Source organism: Oncorhynchus masou, chromosome 13, assembly GCF_036934945.1.
Source record: "Oncorhynchus masou masou isolate Uvic2021 chromosome 13, UVic_Omas_1.1, whole genome shotgun sequence".
Lineage (NCBI taxonomy): Eukaryota > Metazoa > Chordata > Actinopteri > Salmoniformes > Salmonidae > Oncorhynchus > Oncorhynchus masou.
In genome coordinates, this window is record NC_088224.1 from 52,767,243 (window position 1) to 52,786,793 (window position 19,551).

The 19,551-nt window shown below is 44.3% G+C and overlaps 1 protein-coding gene across 1 annotated transcript; it reads left to right on the forward strand.

The window, feature by feature from the left end:
* The first annotated feature begins 14 nt into the window (after positions 1-14).
* On the forward strand, positions 15-18,923 carry LOC135552555 (calpain-9-like). The gene is made up of 24 exons (XM_064984254.1): positions 15-504; positions 2,453-2,522; positions 3,421-3,539; positions 6,359-6,492; positions 6,823-6,994; positions 7,467-7,550; positions 7,667-7,752; positions 7,830-7,907; positions 9,682-9,875; positions 10,039-10,241; positions 10,352-10,363; positions 10,581-10,660; positions 10,762-10,884; positions 10,969-11,005; positions 11,096-11,170; positions 11,264-11,309; positions 11,895-11,956; positions 12,210-12,278; positions 12,873-12,951; positions 13,142-13,258; positions 15,392-15,444; positions 15,833-16,608; positions 17,082-17,254; positions 17,587-18,923. Exons 1-22 carry the CDS (start codon positions 307-309, stop codon positions 15,857-15,859), a joined length of 2,118 nt encoding a protein of 705 aa, XP_064840326.1. The 5' UTR covers positions 15-306; the 3' UTR covers positions 15,860-16,608; positions 17,082-17,254; positions 17,587-18,923.
* The last annotated feature ends 628 nt before the right edge of the window (positions 18,924-19,551 follow it).

Here is a 19,551-nt window from a genome sequence, read left to right on the forward strand (position 1 = left end):
ATCCCCCCCACACACACACACTAAGTCTGGCATAGTTCGTTTTGTTTCAGTATGTTGCATTGAATGTGGCTAATATTATGCTGATTCGATCACAATTGACGTTGATAGCGTTAAATAAATGGGAGCGTTCCAAACTTCCCGGAGGCTCTTGCATACCTTGCTGGAATGGTTCGACTAAGGGAGGCGCCCGTATGTCTCCATACGGGTGAATTAGTGTGTGTGTATTTAAGAACTGGGATTGTTGTACAAGTCCCCCCAAAATAAGCATAGACATTTGCTATTTTGATCTCAACTTTACAATTTAAAATGGAGACTCGGAGGTTCGCAACTGGTTCCATTGCCAATCCTGTTCAATTTCGGGACCAGCACTATGTAGCCCTCCTAGATGCGTGCGTTAAATCCGGTTCACTGTTCTCTGACCCAACCTTCACCCCGGACCAGAGCTCCATCGGTATGCCTACCGACCCAGACCCCAAAAAGGAGATCAAGTGGCTGCGACCCAAGGTAGGCTACCGTCCTATCGGTGTTTACATCAAGTGAGTCGAGATCACTTTCGCAGTCAAAAAGCAAGTCGAGATCTACGACACAGAATGTTTAACCTAATTAAAACTGTTCTGTAGGAATGAGGTTTATGCAGTAGGCCTAATACATGATCACAGCATATTGGCTATATGCCCGGCCTTCCAATATTGTTCTCCTCAGACCATATTATATTTTAAAACTCGAGGAGCTTTGATAACAAAATAGTTCAGTTGGTGTAGCAACTGAAATTATTAACATTTTTATTTTACTGGACTGATGCGAGCTGCATCTGATGGTCATGGTGCTTTCAAATCATGACATAAGTGATTTTCAGGTCGGAAAGTCGGAGTTCTAGATTTTCCGACTTGGAATTCCGAGTTAGAAAACGGTTAAACACGACTTTTCCGAGTCAGATTTGTTTTTCTCCCGAGTTCCCAATTGTATTGAATACACTGCAGTCGGGAGATTTCCGTGTTCCGAGTTGTTTTGAACCCGGCATTCGTCTTTAGCGGAGGGTGAGAGCAGCAGTCCCTGATATATCACCGCCCATTGCTCTCCTTCCTTTCCTCTGGTGAGACTGACAAGAGAGAGGGGACACCTTCTTCCACCTGATGGCGAAACTCAAGTCACACTGCCTCGGCCTCATGCACAAATTCATGTTGTTCCCCAGAACAGAGGAAGTGAAATATTCCTTGATAATAAAATAGACAGGACGAAATGATAATAAAACATTTGGCTACTCATTCATTGCAGCTGCAGCGCCAGTGAAAGTATGGAGAAGCACGTTGTTTTGCAATAGTGTTAAATAAAAAAAGGTTTGACACTACTGAATAAAAACGTAGACGTGAACTCACTCGGAACAGCAGCTATTTGCTGTATTATTTGACAGTGTCTCTCTATTCATCTTTTTAAAAGTTATTACATCTCACATTGGCTAATATCAAACGTTGCCGTGGCCAGGGTGTAGAAGCTGTAGGCACGGTGATTTGTGCTATCCGATTGGCCAGCGCAGTAGAGGCGCACTCGATTTAGCCACAGATCTCCCGGTCCGCCAGGGTGACGTGTCCGCCAGGGTGACGGGCCATGTCTTTTCAGACAAATGAAATGTTTCAAAATTGAACACGTTGCCTACCCAGTGCGCAGGTCTTTTGAATCAAGTGCATCTACCATCAACAGCGCAACAGGAATAACAAAAAAAGGCGCGTAAGCCTTTATCGTTGGCTTTTCTATAGGAATGTTTGGTTATCGAGTAGGAATACCTTGAAGATGGACCAGTCGCGATCGACATGTTGGTGACCACTGGTCGACATGATAGCCAGCCATGTGGTCACGCTCATAAACATAGCCTACCTGTATATTGCAAGAGTCCAGTTTCTTACTCATGATAGTCATGCTTATCTTACGGACATCTGCAGCCTATGTTCTAACTTTTATATTGACGTTATGCATTGAGTTTGATGAGGATATGAGTAGGTCTAGTTGTGTACAATTGGGATGTTGCTCCTGGACAGATGTAGCCTACACCTGTGCTGTAGGCTACACCCGAGCTGACTCACTGTCAGGTGTGGTCTTGTTCCGAGGAGGATAGATTTATCTGATGGAGCAAGTTCAGAGAGAAGAGAGGGAACTGACAGAACGGATCATGTTGAGAGAAAAGAAAGATAACTTACAGACCAGACTCTTGAGTCTGAGCCAAAGAGCTGGACAGGATATCTCTAACAGCAGAACAGAGATGGAATGACGAGATAACAACCTGTGTGATGCAGTTTAAATCTTTAACATTGCCTTGTCATCGTCCAGTCAACTGTTATGTGAACGAAATGAGAGTGTTGTGTTGCTTTCACATTCCCTCAGACTAAAGGGCAACATGTGCTGTGGGGTACACTGTAGTCTTGAACTCTGCCCCTTGTCTCTCTCTCTCTCTCTGCAGGAGATCAGTGCCAATGCTGTGTTTGTGGAGGACACAACGTGTACCACCGATATCTGCCAGGGCCAGCTGGGTAAGTGTGTGTGTGTGTGTATTTGAAACATCATAGGATGGGGTATCATTTCAGTAACACGTAGACAATTAACTCCAACTCACAGTTTTCCTGTATAACCAGATTGCCCTCACTTCTCCAAACCTATTCTCCTGGGAATGGGCTTGAGCGATCCTGGTTCTCTTCTCTGTATGGTTCAGTTTCTCAGTGATTCTGGAGGATCACTATCAATCACACTGAATATGTCACCCCTCCACATTGCCCCAGGGCCTCCGCTCCAAACACGTTGCCCAATGGCAGGGGGATCGGGGGTGACATTCGTGTTCCCACCTCCCAGTCTCCCAGTCCCAACCTCCTCGGAGTATCTGTTGGTCTAAAGGGAGTTGGGACCCTGTGATCACACCCCCTTTCTCCCATAAAAATAACTCTGTGATTTGTTTGTGACCGCTTTTCATGTGATGCCCAGTCTGTTTTTGATTTGTGTGAAATGGTGAGAATGCTCATCTTGCTTTCTTGTTGCTTGGTTCATTTTGTCCTCAAGGTTTGTGTGATGAATCTGATGGCAATGTGGCATTCCTTGTGTGTGTATGTGTGTGTGTGTGTGTGTGTTTGTGTGTGTGCATACGTGCGTCAATCATCAACACCTCTTTCTTCCTCTACATGAATACACAGAGCAGCTGTTTACGGTTAGAGAGGAATGGGTCTGTGTGTGTACAGGCATGTTTGTGTGTGTGCATGTGGGTGTGTTTGTGAGGGAGAAAGTGTGAGTGTGGGAACGCTGCAGTGGCATATCTTCCACAAGCCCCAGGAAATGATTTGAAATGAAATATACATGTAGAATCAATTGAAATCAAATCAAACCTATACTGCTAGTTAACATGCATATTGCCTTTGACCTGTCTCTTTCTTTTTCTAATAGGTGACTGTTGGCTTCTGGCTGCCCTGTCCTGCCTTACCATGCACCCCAATCTCTTTGTCAAAGTGGTACCACCTAATCAGAGCCTGACAGAATCCTATGCTGGCATCTTCCACTTCATGGTAAGACGTGGGGAAGGTTCATGAGCTTGCAGTGTACATGTGTTCTGCATACTCACTTTTTGTGAATGCATTGAGAATGTTCCTTACTATCTTATCAGAGTAGCATGTCTTGTAAAAGAGCGAGAATAGTAAAAGCAGGGCTGAAGATTGCAATATGGTGGAAATAAAAAGAGAACAGAGGAGTGTGTTATGACAGAGAGTGTGTGTTATGACAGAGAGTGTGTGTTATGACAGAGAGTGTGTGTTATGACAGAGAGTGTGTGTTACGACAGAGAGTGCGTGTTATGACAGAGAGTGCGTGTTATGACAGAGAGTGCGTGTTATGACAGAGAGTGCGTGTTATGACAGAGAGTGCGTGTTATGACAGAGAGTGCGTGTTATGACAGAGAGTGCGTGATATGACAGAGAGTGCGTGTTATGACAGAGAGTGCGTGTTATGACAGAGAGTGTGTGTTATGACAGAGAGTGTGTGTTGTGACAGAGAGTGTGTGTTGTGACAGAGAGTGTGTGTTGTGACAGAGAGAGTGTGTTGTGACAGAGAGTGTGTGTTGTGACAGAGAGAGTGTGTTGTGACAGAGAGTGTGTGTTGTGACAGAGAGTGTGTGTTATGACAGAGAGTGTGTGTTATGACAGAGAGTGTGTGTTATGACAGAGAGTGTGTGTTATGGGAGAAGGGTGGTGTAACTCGATCAAGATTTCCCAACTGGCAGCCCGTGGGCCAAATTTGGTGAACACATTTTTTTATATATATATTTTTTCATAGTTGGACATAAATGACTATAAAAACAACAGCAAATCAGCTTCAAGTGATTTTAATTTTGGAAATCTTTTCCAAAGTATTCCCACGCATAATAGATGAATGATGTGATCGTATACAAGCAAGGTTTGAAATGCTTATGTTTTAGTCAAATACTATATCTGTTTGTGCTTATTGCGGTCAATTTGCAGTCTACAAATCATTTGTAATTATGTTCAGGCCCCCTGACCATGCGCTCAAAAAATCATCCCGAGGCAAAATCTAGTTGATGATCCCCTCCCCCCATACCCTACCTCTTCACTAATGAGGGCGATCTTTAATTACCCCCCCCCACACACACACACACACACACACACACTCACGTTGTGCACACCTCTAACCCATTCGCTCTCGTCTCTGCACACTTGCCCCTATCGTCATTATCATTTAATAATTTACATTTGCCTCAAAGGCTTCTCTGGACCAATTGTGTCAGGTTAAAGAGATTGATAATTAAAACATTGTCTCACGAAAAGCATTACAACATCATAGAGGTCATGAGTTATGCCTTAGTGATTTTCTCTAATTGCTTTACGCCGGGGTGGGGGGGTTCTAAGTTGACATACAGAATTGTTTTAAGATGGTCGTACTATGGATCATTTAGCTATTTGATTTAGAATTTTAGGACCCCTTTGTGACCGACCAGCTCGATTCTGTCATGTGTAGCAAAATTTAAAATTGTGTTTTTTTTTTACATTGGATAAAAGTAGAGGTTCAGAGCTAGAAAATTGTATATCATACACTACAGTTGAGGTACAATGGGAAAGTAATTCTGCTTTGAAAGTTGATAAACTTGTAACATCACTTTTGAGAAAATGTCCCTTGAATGTTTGTATACACCTACTGGAGAGCTCTTCTTTTTCTACACCCATTCAGCATAGTTCACACCCTCTTAAACCTTAGCCCCCACCCATCTCATTAAGGATTCGCATGTAAGGCCATGTACTAAACAACCAAAGATTTCAAGACTAAAGGTTGGTTTATACTACGGGTGTGTTTGTGAATTCAATCTGGAGTGCCAGAGTACACTCAGAGTACACTCAGAGCGTTGTCAGATTGTCCATTCATAACTCTCGGAGTGTTCCGAGTGCACACCGGACACTCTGGCCGAGGTGTAGAGTTGATCCGAGCGTTCAGACTTGAAAAAAAAGAGAACACCACGGTGTTCGTGAGAATCTCCCCTTTCCACGGTGGGGGTCACATTAGTTTGTAGGGCACGGTTCGGACGCTATAGACGTTTTCGTGAGAAGACCGATTTCTGGGATGTCTCATGGTCTGACAAAACATCCCTCTAGCTCTGCCACCTTTCACCTCAGATGGGATGTCTCATGGTCTGACAAAACATCACTCTAGCTCTGCCACCTTTCACCTCAGATGGGATGTCTCATGGTCTGACAAAACATCACTCTAGCTCTGCCACCTTTCACCTCAGATGGGATGTCTCATGGTCTGACAAAACATCACTCTAGCTCTGCCACCTTTCACCTCAGATGTGGAAGTGCAACATCGGCAGATGCGTTGGATTGAGACTCAGCCAATGCAAAAAAAAACAGATATCACTAGCTTAAATTGACGGATTTTGATGGAGATTTTTAAAAATGTGTTATTTAGATTGACGGACCGTGTTAATATTTTCTCAGGTGACTTGGCCCTCTCAGTGAAGTATGTGTGGCATGACATAACGCATTGGTTGGAGAAAAAGGGTACATATGAGTAGACCTGGAGGGGTTATGTTGGGAGTGTAGTACAGACTTGTAGGTAACTACTACCCTGAAACACACACATACACACACACACACAGCCTTGCTTATGGGCATATGATGATGCAGGCTTGTACTTGCCCACTGTTATGCAAGATATCAAATGTATATCTCTCCCCCTCCCCTCTTTCCCTTCTCCCTCCCTCTCCCCGTCTCTCCCTACATCCTCCTCCTTACGCCTCATCCTTCCTCCCTCCCTCCCTCCCTGTCCACCCTCTTTATGCCTCCCTCTCCATCCATAACCCCCCCGCCCCCCTGTGTAGTTCTGGCAGTATGGTGAGTGGGTGGAGGTGGTAGTAGATGACAGGCTACCCGTACGCGAGGGCCGCCTGCTCTTCAGCTACTCCTGTACCCGCAACGAGTACTGGAGCGCCCTGGTGGAGAAAGCCTATGCCAAGTCAGTCAACCGGGGTGTGTGTGTGTGTGTGTGTATGCGTGCGTCCATGCATCTGTGTGTGTGTGTGTGTAATGTCGTACATCATTTGAGCGTTCCAGTGTGTCTGGCTCTGTGTGCCTGACACTGCTCTTATGAGGTCTCAGCCTCATTTGAATGTGTTTATTGTACAGCTCTTTGAGTAGGAGCATCTGCTAAATGACAGAACATGTACATCTATAAAATGTATCTCCCTCGTTTCTAAATCCTTCCTCTCCCACGCCGCTCTCTCTCCTCCCCCTTTCTCTGCACACACCCCTTTCTCATGCTCGCTCTACTCCTATCTCGGAGCAGGCTGATCGGGTCATATGGGAGTCTGAAGGGGGGTAATATCTCAGAGGCGATGGAGGATTTTACAGGGGGCATAGCCTACTCCCTCCCTGTCTCCTCCCGCGCCCCCAGGGTCATGTGGAAAGCCCTCTCTGCTGCCCTGTCCCGTGGCAGCCTGCTCAGCTGCTTCATACAGGTACAGTACATACATGCACGCAGGAACGCACACACACCCACTCACACCCGATGGGGCGGCAGGTAGCCTGGCAGGCAGGGGCTTTGGGACAGAAACCGAAAGATTGCTGGATCGAATCCCAGAGCTGACAAGATAAAAATCTGTCGTTCTGCTCCTGGGCAAGGCAGTTAACCCACTGTTCCCCAGGCGCCGATGACAATTAAGGCAGCCCCCCGCACATCTCTGATTCAGAGGGGTTGGGTTAAATGCGAAAAACACATTTCAGTTAAATGCATTCAGTTAGGTATCCCCTTGTCACTTTCCATGGGACAAATATGACTCATAGACTTTATGGTGAATGCTGTACCAACATAGCTGCATACCTTCCTCACACCTCTCCTTCGTCAATAGCTACTGTGACGGCAAGTGTGATTCTTACTGTGTATGCAGCACCTGTGGTGAGTTGCTCTCTATGTGCTGTGTATCTCCACAGGCTAGTAACTATCGTGAGATAGGCACAGTGACTGCAGAGGGATTGGTGAAGGGCCATGCCTACGCCATCACAGACACTGACACGGTATGTATCATCCTGTGCGTCACCAAGCTAAAGTCATCAGAAAACAATCCACTTTCTCATTTTGCTCAAATAATTGTTTGTCTGTGTGCGTGTGCATGTGTGTATATGTGGTTCAGGTGAAGAAGCCGGCTGGTGAGGCCTTGTTGCTGAGGCTGAGGAATCCCTGGGGCTTTGTGGAGTACTCTGGACCCTGGAGTGACAAGTAAGGAATTGTGTGTGTGTGTGTGTGTGTTTCATTTTGCATTACACAGGCATGTAATCCTGTGTGTGTAATTGCAGGAGTAAAGACTGGGATGATGTGGATGCTGCTGAGAAGAAAAGGATTGATCTGAAAAACAGTGAGGACGGAGAGTTCTGGTAGGTTCTGGTTACAAACACACGTAGACACAAACATACGTAAACACATACATACACATACAGTGCATTCAGAAAGTATTCATACCCCTTGACTTACTCCACATTTTGTTGTGTTACACCCTGAATTCAAAATCTATTAAATAGCTTTTTTTTCTCAACCATCAACATGCAGTACCCCATAATGACAAAGTGAAAACATGTTTGATTGTTTTTGTGCAAATTTATTGAAAATTAAATACAGAAATGTTGGTTGTTGGTCATCGCTAGACAACCATTTACAGGTCTTGCCTTAGATTTTCTTGCAGATTTAAGTCAACACTGTAATTCAGCCACTCAGGAACATTCACTGTCTTCTTGGTAAGCAACTCCAGCGTAGATTTGGCCTTGTGTTTTAGGTTATTGTCTGATGGAAAGCAGACTGAACCAGGTTTTTCTCTAGGATTTTGCCTGTGTTTAGCTCCATTCCATTTATTTTTTATCCTCAAAAACTTCTCAGACCTTAACGATTACAAGCATACCCATAACATGATGCAGCCACCACTATGCTTGAAAATATGGAGAGTGGTACTAAGTAATGTGTTGTATTACCCCAAACGTAACACTTTGTATTGAATTGTTTTGCCACATTTATTGCAGTATTACTTTAGTGCATTGTTGCAAACAAGATGCATGATTTGAAATATTTGTATCCTCTATAGGCTTCCTTCTTTTCACTCTGTCAATTAGGTTAGTATGTGGAGTAACTACAATGTTGTAGATCCATCTTCAGTGTTCTCCTATCACAGTCATGAAACTCTGTAACTGTTTTAAAGTCACCATTGGCCTCATAGTGAAATCACTGAGCGGTTTCCTTCCTCTCTTGCAACTGAGATAGGACGCCTGTATCTTTGTAGTGACTGGGTGTATTGATACACCATCCAAAGTGTAATTAATAACTCCACCATGCCCAAAGGGATATTCCATTTTTACATATCTGCCCTTCGTTTTTGCGAGGCATTGGAAAACCTCCCTGGTCTTTGTGGTTGAATCTTTGTTTGAAATTCCCTGCTCGACTGAGGGACCTTACAGATAATTGTATGTGTGGGTTACAGAGATGAGGTAGTCATTAAAAAGTAATGTTAAACACTATTGTTGCACACAAAGTGAGTCCATGCAACTTATTATGTGACTTGATGAGCAGTTTTTTACTCCTGAACTTATTTAGGCCATAACAAAGGGGTTGAATACTTATCGACTCAAGACATTTCAACTTTTCATTTTTTATTCATTTGTTAAAATTTAGAAAAACATAACTCCACGTTGACATTATGTGGTATTGTGGTTTGGCCAGTGACAAAAAATATATACATTTAATCCATTTTAAATTCAGGCTGTAACACAACAAAATGTGGAAAAAGTCAAAGGGTGTGAATACTCTCTGAAGGCAGTGTACATCGACCAATCTCGCCTTTTATCTATTGTACTTTGTTTTTGTTTATGCATGCATGTGTATATATAACGTAATGTACAATAACTGATATGTATAGATGATGTACTGTATGTATTATAGATGACTCCAAATGAAATACTGTACCACGTTTGGCTATGACTGCTTTTCGTGTCTCAAAACGGTTTGAGTGGTCCACAATTGTGGTTGTTAAAATCTCTACTGTATCATTGTGAAGTGACACTTTAATAAATGCTTCTCACTCTAACTCTACATCTCATCTAGTTTCACACTTTACAACAACAGCACACAAACACATTCTGACAGTGTGTATCCGCTCTGTGTCAGGATCAGTGCGGAGGACTTCAACAAGCTGTTTGACACAGTGGAGCTGTGTAGTGTGGAACCTGACCCCATAGTGGAAGAGGACACATCCACTGACCCCGACTCCCCTGCAGACCCCCCCTCTGCCTGGACCCTCAGCTCTCACAAAGGCTCCTGGGTATCGGGCTCCACTGCAGGGGGGAGCTGTAGTTACCCTCGTGAGTGTGTGTGTGTGTGTGTGTTTCCAAAAGCAGAATGTTTGTAATTTCATCCAGTTGTCATTTACCACCTTCCTTATCAACATTCCCTCCTCTACCCCCCCCCCCCCCTCTCTGTGTCTCTCTCTCTCTCTCTCTCTCTCTCTCTCTCTCTCTCTCATAGGATCCTTCTGGAAGAATCCCCAGTTCCAGCTTGTCCTTGCCGAGCATGATGATGATATAGAGATGACCCCGGGGGAGAAGAAGGTGGCAGAGAAGCAGAAGGAGAAGGCAAAGCAGTGCACCGTGCTGGTGGAACTACTGCAGAAAGACCGGAGAAAGAAGGAGAAAATCAACTTCCTCCACATCGCCTTCCACATCTACAGGGTGAGAGAGAAAGGGTGAGAGAGGGAGGGAAAATGTGTTGTCCCTGTGTGCGCTGTGAATGTGAACGTTCTACATTTTCAGTCAATCTGACGTCTTTCCTCTTTCTGCAGGTTCCTCCAAAGGTGAGTATTTTATTGTAAAGTTGTTGTTTTTTAACTACATATTTTCATTAGTTAGACAATGACATGGCTTTTAATCTACCAACCATGTCTGCTGCCCCCCTCTCTCCACCACTACCTCCTTCTCTCCCTCTTTTCTATCTCTGCCTTCCCCTCTTTTCTCCTCTCCTCTCTTCCTCTTTCCTTCTCTTCTCTCTTCTCCCCGCTCCCCCTCTCGTAGCTCCGGGGCCTGTGTCTGGACCAGAGCTTCTTCTCTTTCAAGCAGCCTGTGGGGAGTTCTGGGGTGTACCAGCCTTTCAGGTACTGTACCTTTGCAGCCAGTCTTCACGGCAAATATGTCACGTTTTCACGAAAACAGTCAATAGAAGTTCTTCTCTTCTTCTTGCCTGTTGTCACCGTAGGGCTGTGTGGAGGGAGGTGAGGCTGGACCCGGGAAACTACGTGATCCTGGCCTCCACCTACAGTCCCAACCAGCCAGCGGAATTCTTCCTCCGCGTCTACTCCAAGACTGGCAACAATCTGGGGTACGGAGAGGAGGGTGGTGGGGGATGATGATGATGATGAAGATAATTAGTAACAGACTGATGGTGCTCCTCCTTGTATTCCAGGACCCAAGACTTCACTTGCTCCACTGGCTTCCTCATGGTGAGTTAAACCTTACTGAAGTCTACTTCTACTGCAGTTCTGCTCTCCAGTTCACCAAGCCAACTGTCTGTGTGTGTGTGTCCTTCACAGGTAATGTCAATGCCACCAGTCTTGCCAGAGGATCGCAAGAGAGTACAGAAGACCTTTGATGAGGTGGCGGGGCCGGTAGGAATTCTCTCATCTCTAAATATAACTCAATCATAGAAGATACATGTCTCCCTTAGACAGTCTTAACCTCCTGTTCTCTCTCCCTGACAGGATGACAAGCTGAATGCTAAGGAGTTCATGAAGCTGGTTAACTCAGGTTAGATCATTCATGAACTCAGGTTGTCATTATAAGGTTAATTTAGTCCAACCATGTTGCAGAACTCCATAAACTGCTGTAATGAAGGGTGCAACTATTGTATGTTGGTCCTTTTGAGGGGAATATTCTTACAGTGCAGTACCAGTAAACAGCTGTAGGGGGAGCAGAGTAGCAAGGTTTCCTCGAGCAGGTAGACACTTTTTTGGGGAAACAGAGATGACTTCTCTAGGCGAAACCTAATGGCTATTATAAACTGGGTGCTTCGAGCCCTGAATGCTGATTGGCTGACAGCAGTGGTATATCAGACCTTATGCCACCGGTATGACAAAACATGTATTATTAGTGTTCTAATTACGTTGCTAACCAGTTTATAATAGCAATAAGGCACCTTGAGGGTTTGCGGTATACGGCCAATATACCACGGCTAAGGGCTGTATCCAGGCACTCAGCGTTGTGTCGTACATAAGAACAGCCCGTAGCCGTTTAATATTGGCCGTATACCACATCCACTTGTGCCTTATTGCTTAAATATACCATTACAATCCTCTGCCTCGTTCACCTCTCCCCTCTCTCCCTCTCTCTCAGTTCTGGAGAAAGACTACCAGCTGCCACTGGAGACATGCAGACAGCTCATCTTTGGAGAGGAAGTATCCTTTCATTTGGCCAGTTGTCACAGCGTTTCCCCTTACATCTCACTGGCTTTGTCTTTCTTGCCAGGACCAGAAAGCATCTAAGAGTAGGAATGCTGATCTAGGATTTGTCCATTTAATATCTTATTCATTGTGATCTAAAAGGCTAAACTGATCCTAGATCAGCATTGATTTGCTTTGTGGATACGGGCCCTGGTACTTTTGAGCGCCTCTGTCTGTGTCTGAGAGCTGTCCCTAACCCACGTGTCAGACTGGGGGGCGTAGCAGTCTGACCCGAGAGCAGACAGAGCCTGTGCTGACCTCTCTTCGCAGTCTGCAGGTACGACTGCTATAGGTACAAAACCCAATATGTTAAGCAATAAAGCCCAAGGGGGTGCAGTGTATTGGCCAATATACAGCGGATAAGGGCTGTTGTTATGCACGATGCAAAGGGGAGTGCCTGGATACTGGCCTTAGCCATGGTAACTGGAATGATGAGATAGATGTTCTTCTTCTCTGTTTTTGTTTGATAATTTCACTGCCGTACTGTGTTGGATCTTACCCAGCCATCTTGTCTCAAGAGGACCACAATGGAAATAAGTCCCAGACTTCATTGTGTGTTATCCTCCATGATTGTATTTATGTGCGTCTATGGCTTTTTCAAGTTTTATGTGTGCTTGTTTTTTTAAATGGTCGAATAAATAAACTGAACTAAATAAACTATGTTGGCCATATACCTCAAACCAAAGAGGTGCCTTGTTGCTATTATAAACTGGTTAGCAACATAAAAGTGTTCTTGCATCATATCCAAGGCATGTTGTCTGATATACACAAGCCAATCAGCATCCAGGACCCAAAATACCCGGTTTATAATTAGTGATATTACTTAGCTACTGCTACTCAACCATCCTTTATTGACCTCTCTCTCTTTCAGTCCATCTTCTTCAAGTTTGATCAGGACTCTTCAGGGACTATGAGCCCCTTTGAGCTTAGTCTGGCCCTCCAGGCTGCTGGTGTGTACACACGCGCACGCATACACACACACACACTCTCACTCTCTGCCTCTTACACTCACTCATTCACCCACTCACATTTTACCTTCCACTCCACTCTTGAATGGATAATAACACATTTCTCTCTCCTTCCCTCTCATCCCTGCCTCATCATTCTCTCCTCCCCTCTCTTCTTCCTCCTTCCTGCTAGGTGTGCAGTGTGATGGCCAGGTCATACAGCTGCTGTGGGAGAGGTTTGGCTCTGGGGAGCTGCACCTGCCTTTCCATGGCTTTGTGGCCTGTGTCACCAGGCTGCGCAAGCTATTCGGTATTTCAACACACACACACACACACACACACACACACACACACACACACACACACACACTTAGGTGAGCTATGTTTTGTTGCAGGTTATGATATTCAGCCTTAATATTGTGTGCTTCTACCCCCAAGCCATAAGACTCCTGAACATCTAATCCAATTGCTACTCAGACTATTTGCATTTCCCCCCACCCCCCCCCACCCCCACCCCTTCCCGCTGTTATTTTCTGTGTTCTCATATATGTATAGTCACTTTAATAACTCTACCTACATATACATATTACCTCAACTAACCGGCACATTGACTCTGTACCGGTACCCCCCTGTACAGTGGGGCAAAAAAGTATTTAGTCAGCCACCAATTGTGCAAGTTCTCCCACTTAAAAATATGAGACAGGCCTGTAATTGTCTTCACAGGTACACTTCAACTATGACAGACAAAATGAGGGAAAAATAATAATAATCCAAAAATTCACATTGTAGGATTTTGAATGAATTTATTTGCAAATTATGGTGGAAAATAAGTATTTGGTCAATAACAAAAGTTTATCTCAATACTTTGTTATATAACCTTTGTTGGCAATGACAGAGGTCAAACGTTTTCTGTAAGTCTTCACAAGGTTTTCACACACTGTTGCTGGTATTTTGGCCCATTCCTCCATGCAGATCTCCTCTAGAGCAGTGATGTTTTGGGGCTGTTGCTGGCAACACGGACTTTCAACTCCATCCAAAGATTTTCTATTGGGTTGAGATCTGGAGACTGGCTAGGCCACTATAGGACCTTGAAATGCTTCTTACGAAGCCACTCCTTCGTTGCCCGGGCGGTGTGTTTGGGATCACTGTCATGCTGAAAGACCCAGCCACGTTTCATCTTCAATGCCCTTGCTGATGGAAGGAGGTTTTCACTCAAAATCTCACGATACATGGCCCCATTCATTCTTTCCTTTACACGGATCAGTCGTCCTGGTCCCTTTGCAGAAAAACAGCCCCAAGGCATGATGTTTCCACCCCCATGCTTCACAGTAGGTATGGTGTTCTTTGGATGCAACTCAGCATTCTTTGTCCTCCAAACACGATGAGTTGAGTTTTTACCAAAAAGTTATATTTTGGTTTCATCTGACCATATGACATTCTCCCAATCTTCTTCTGGATCATCCAAATGCTCTCTAGCAAACTTCAGATGGGCCTGGACATGTACTGGCTTAAGCAGAGGGACACGTCTGGCACTGCAGGATTTGAGTCCCTGGCAGCATAGTGTGTAACTGATGGTAGGCTTTGTTACTTTGGTCCCAGCTCTCGCAGGTCATTCACTAGGGCCCCCCGTGTGGTTCTGGGATTTTTGCTCACCGTTCTTGGGATCATTTTGACCCCACGGGGTGAGATCTTGCGTGGAGCCCCAGATCGAGGGAGATTATCATTGGTCTTGTATGTCTTCCATTTCCCAATAATTGCTCCCACAGTTGATTTCTTCAAACCAAGCTGCTTACCTATTGCAGATTCAGTCTTCCCAGCCTGGTGCAGGTCTACAATTTTGTTTCTGGTGTCCTTTGACAGCTCTTTGGTCTTGGTCATAGTGGAGTTTGAAGTGTGACTGTTTGAGGTTGTGGACAGGTGTCTTTTATACTGATAACAAGTTCAAACAGGTGCCATTAATACAGGTAACAAGTGGAGGACAGAGGAGCCTCTTAAAGAAGAAGTTACAGGTCTGTGAGAGCCAGAAATCTTGCTTGTTTGTAGGTGACCAAATACTTATTTTCCACCATAATTTGCAAATAAATTCATTAAAAATCCTACAATGTGATTTTCTGGATTTTGTTTCTCATTTGTCTGTCATAGTTGATGTGTACCTATGATGATAATTACAGGCCTCTCATCTTTTTAAGTGGGAGAAGTTGCACAATTGGTGGCTGACTAAATACTTTTTTGCCCCACTGTATATAGTCTCGCTATTGTTATTTTACTGCCGCTCTTTAATTACTTGTTACTTTTATTTCTTATTCTTACTCGTTAAAAAAAAACTGCATTGTTGGTTAGGGGCTCGTAAAGTAAGCATTTCACTGTAAGGTCTACACCTGTTGTATTCGGCGCATGTGACTAATAACATTTGATTTGATTTGTTTGTGTCCCCTCTCCCCAGCCCTGTATAAATCAGAGAGCAACCCTGAGGTCAAAGACGGAGGAATCAATACTGTGAGTCCTCCTTGATCTTAAAATCAACCAAAACCCTGGCCCTAAGCCTAACTTCATGTCCACATCCTGGTTCAACCCTATCCCTACCCTCAACCACAACCCTAACCATAACCTTAACCCTAGCCTAAACCTCAACCCTAACCCTAGGCTAAACCACAACCCCAAACCTAGCGCCATGTCCAGATCTCGGTTCAACCTTAACCCTAACGCTTACCCTAACTATAACCCTATATGTTAACATGAACCATAACCTGACCCAAACCCGTCCTGTGCCAGACCATATCCTCAAGCCTAACTTGTACAGTATCTTGACCCTGACTCCACCTCTAATACAGACTATACCCTTACTAATGCCCTCTAACCCTGAATAGTTGCTGTTATTTTACAGTGGCTGCTCCGACTCCTGACCGTGTGAGCGTGCTCTGTAAAGGGGGTTTCTGCGTGAGCATTGCAGGGGCATTCTATCTGACCAGGAACATATGATAACATCATGCCTCTGCCGGCGCCCTCGTCCACACACACACAGGCGCACACGTACACCACACACACAAACAGCCCCTGGCCTTTGTCACCATAAGATACCCCGCATATCAGTTAAGTATTTTCAGCAATTGAGTCAAGTGTTTTCAGTTCTACAGCCAAGTATTTCTTTAACCTTTCATTATTTGAGTTTTAAATAGTGAAAATGTAGTTGATGCTCTGTAGTTGAAATGTATCCAAAAATAAAAAAATGTTGTAAAAATGAATCCACTTTGATAATGTAAAATTATTTCTGTGTTTATAAATACAGCCCAGCCTCACATACACGGTGAGTACGGCCTGCCCTGGTGAGGGAGTGAAGGTGATGTCTCAACCGCGCAGCACACACCGTCTCTATACTTATCATACTGACGCCACGTACAGCATCTACACGCACTCGCCGCCTCCTCCGCTACTTCCCTAACTCCCTCCTTCGCGCTCTGACGGAAGTCAGTTTAGTTGTTATCGACGATATAACATTACTACCACTATATCTCAGTTTGTTACTATGTGTCCTCAGGACTTGCCTCAAATTAATATTAATAGTGTACATCGAATTGTTAAATCAGCCTCGGAGACTCCAGCGAGCAAGAACGAAAAGGGGTTCAAGATGTATAATAGGAAGCTACATAGACAACTATGAAGGTGAGTACCAAGTCAGTGACAGCTGTAACATTAGCTAGCTACAATCATATTAGCTACCTAGCTAATTTAACTAGTAAATGTAGCTAGCTAGTTACTTCGTAAAAGTATGTAACGTTGACAGAATGTACTTGAGAATGTGTGTATTTTCGTTAGCTTGCTAGCTATATCTGCACGCTAAAAATAATTGTTGTTCATTTCTTCTACACGGTATCTAGCAAAGATATATTGACACCCCACAGCATGAGAGTAGGGAAAGGTTAAAGATGGCTACTAGGGACCATGTTAAACATCTCCTGTGGGACACTGTCATCATGGGTCCCAATCCCAATTTAGAATTGCCCACTTAACAGGTTATTTGGTAAAGATCTGTTAAATGAGCCCCTAGTTAAGAAGACTAGACACTACTATGTTTATTGTTATTCATGGGCCACATCATTCTTATTTCTCACTTCACACATATCTTCACTTCACAGATGGAGTTAAAGCACTCCGTACCAGTGATTGGTCCAAAGCCACTGCTGCTGTGTTGCAGGAAGTGGCCCTTCTTTACCAGACAGCGCACTACTCTCAACTAAACATTCCTGCTGCACCACCAGTTCACGCCTGCACAGACACAGAACAGCGTTGGCACAAGACAAGAACACTTGTGAGTCTATCAATATCCATTAAAAAAATGCACATGAAAAGTATTCAGCCTATGTAACAGTAAATTCTTGTTAATTAGGGTGTGAAGCCATTTTATAAAACATTTTGTTGTGATTCTTATTCTTTGTATCGAGATGATAAGCCTAAACAGTGTCGGCTTTACGATGTAACAACAAATGTTTGGGACAAAGACTAAGGGGAAATATATAATAATCTCTATATTTGAATCCATTTTATTTGAACTTTCAGGCTTGTTGTTTCTGGAAAAGTTACATGAGTCTTTGTCATAGTTATCTCTCCATCCTGATGTTAAGGTTTTAAAATGTTTTGCAGAAGTTCTCTCTACAAAGCACTCAACGGATACAGGGCTGACATGGACTTTCTCCGCGTGCCAACTTTTCTCCACTTACTGCCCCTCTTGTGACAACAATGGAAATGTCAGCTGACATGAGTCTGCCTTTGGGCCAGTGCAAGCTGGCAGTGTGCTGTCCTATCAACTTCCACAGCCAAAGACTTGTGAAATTGTGAAGATTGCCGATGCTCCTTCTCCACCAATACTTCCATTAGATGGCTACAGGCTTCAGGCTTCCCAGTGTGCTTACGTCCTTAACCATCAGGAGCAGTTCAACCTCAAGGCATTAGAGACAACCTACGAGATGTCACACAAAGTCCAGGTTGCTACAAGGGAGCAGAGCAGCAACCCAGAATGGCATCAGCTCAGGAAAATGAGAATAACATCCTCTCGTTTGAGAGCTTTGCCATATCCGGGGAGAGACCTCAGCTGACCACCTAGCTGAGCAGACGTTCAAGGGATCACGGAGATGAAGAGGGGGCTCTGGTCCATGGAGCCAGTGACTGTACAGGGATCTGGTATGCAGACCATGGAGATGAAGAGGGGGCTCTGGTCCATGGAGCCAGTGACTGTACAGGGATCTGGTATGCAGACCATGGAGATGAAGAGGGGGCTCTGGTCCATGGAGCCAGTGACTGTACAGGGATCTGGTATGTAGACCATGGAGATGAAGAGGGGGCTCTGGTCCATGGAGCCAGTCACTGTACAGGGATCTGGTATGCAGACCATGGAGATGAAGAGGGGGCTCTGGTCCATGGAGCCAGTGACTGTACAGGAGTACTGCACACTGAAGAATGGTAACTTCTTTCCGTGTGGCTTCGTTGTGCACCAAGATGCTCCGTGGTTAGGATCCTCTCCAGATGGAATCATATTTGATCCCAGTGTGAGACCACACTTTGGACTCTTCGAGGTCAAGTGCCCAAATGTACCAAGTTATGTTGACTGCCCTTATCTGAAGATACAGAATGGGGAGCTGAAGTTGAAGAGATCTCATGCTTACTACTGGCAGGTGCAAGGTCAAATCCTTCTCACAGGTTGTAGCTGGTGTGACTTTGTCATCTGTGCACAGGAGGACATCCTAGTTGAAAGGATATATAAAGATCTACAGGTTTCAAAACCTATAAGAGGGAAGGTTGACAACTTATTTTTACCACTACCTGCAGAAGTGTATTATCTCGCACCTGAATGGATCCCCTGCATGGGTGCCAAAGTTTAGTGGTATCATGAAAAAATAAGTATTGATGTTCTTGTGAAGAAAAATGTATTTCATCAAATGTTCAACAGTTCAGTTAATCAATTACACATCTCTAACATTGTATTCAATCTTGCATTCTGGCTATTCTGTGTTGACTTGATTTCTTTCCCCCACCCTTTAACTCATTGCCTAATTAAAGCCAATACAAGCTCTACACAAGCTGATATTCACTGCAACACAAATGATTGATACATGTCATAGATAAACAAATAATTTTTTTGCTGCTAGCAAATAGACACATGTACATTTACACTGGCTTGGCCAAAGGTCCGTTTTGAGAGTTGACCAACAGGCACGCCACGGCAAATAATTGGTTGATGCTTCCTGAGATGGTCAGGGGGATGACTGTCAAACAGCTTGTGCTCCTTTACTCTGCGGCTCATTCTTTCAACATGCACTCTCAGCCTGGCAGTGGATTGGGTCTCCCTAACCTCATGCGCTGGCATCTGTGTGCGTCTTGAAAGGCTGTCCTGTTGACCTTGCACAGAACAATGTCATCTACGAAAAAGCCCTTATCCACCACACGGCCATCGCTCATCCATATATTTATATGGACATATTCGTATTCATCCCTCTACACGTGTGTTTAAGGTAGTTGTTGTGAAATTGTTAGGTTAGATTACTTGTTAGATATTACTGCACTGTCGGAAACACAAGCATTTCACTACACTCGCATTAACATCTGCTAACC

Excerpts from the sequence above, each read along its gene's own strand:
- LOC135552555 (XM_064984254.1), top strand. The coding sequence starts at position 307 with ATGGAGACTCGGAGGTTCGCAACTGGTTCCATTGCCAATCCTGTTCAA. Across the intron at positions 505-2,452 it reads TCAAGTGGCTGCGACCCAAG|GAGATCAGTGCCAATGCTGT; the intron begins GTAGGCTACCGT and ends CTCTCTCTGCAG. Across the intron at positions 11,957-12,209 it reads AGCTCATCTTTGGAGAGGAA|ACTGGGGGGCGTAGCAGTCT; the intron begins GTATCCTTTCAT and ends CCCACGTGTCAG.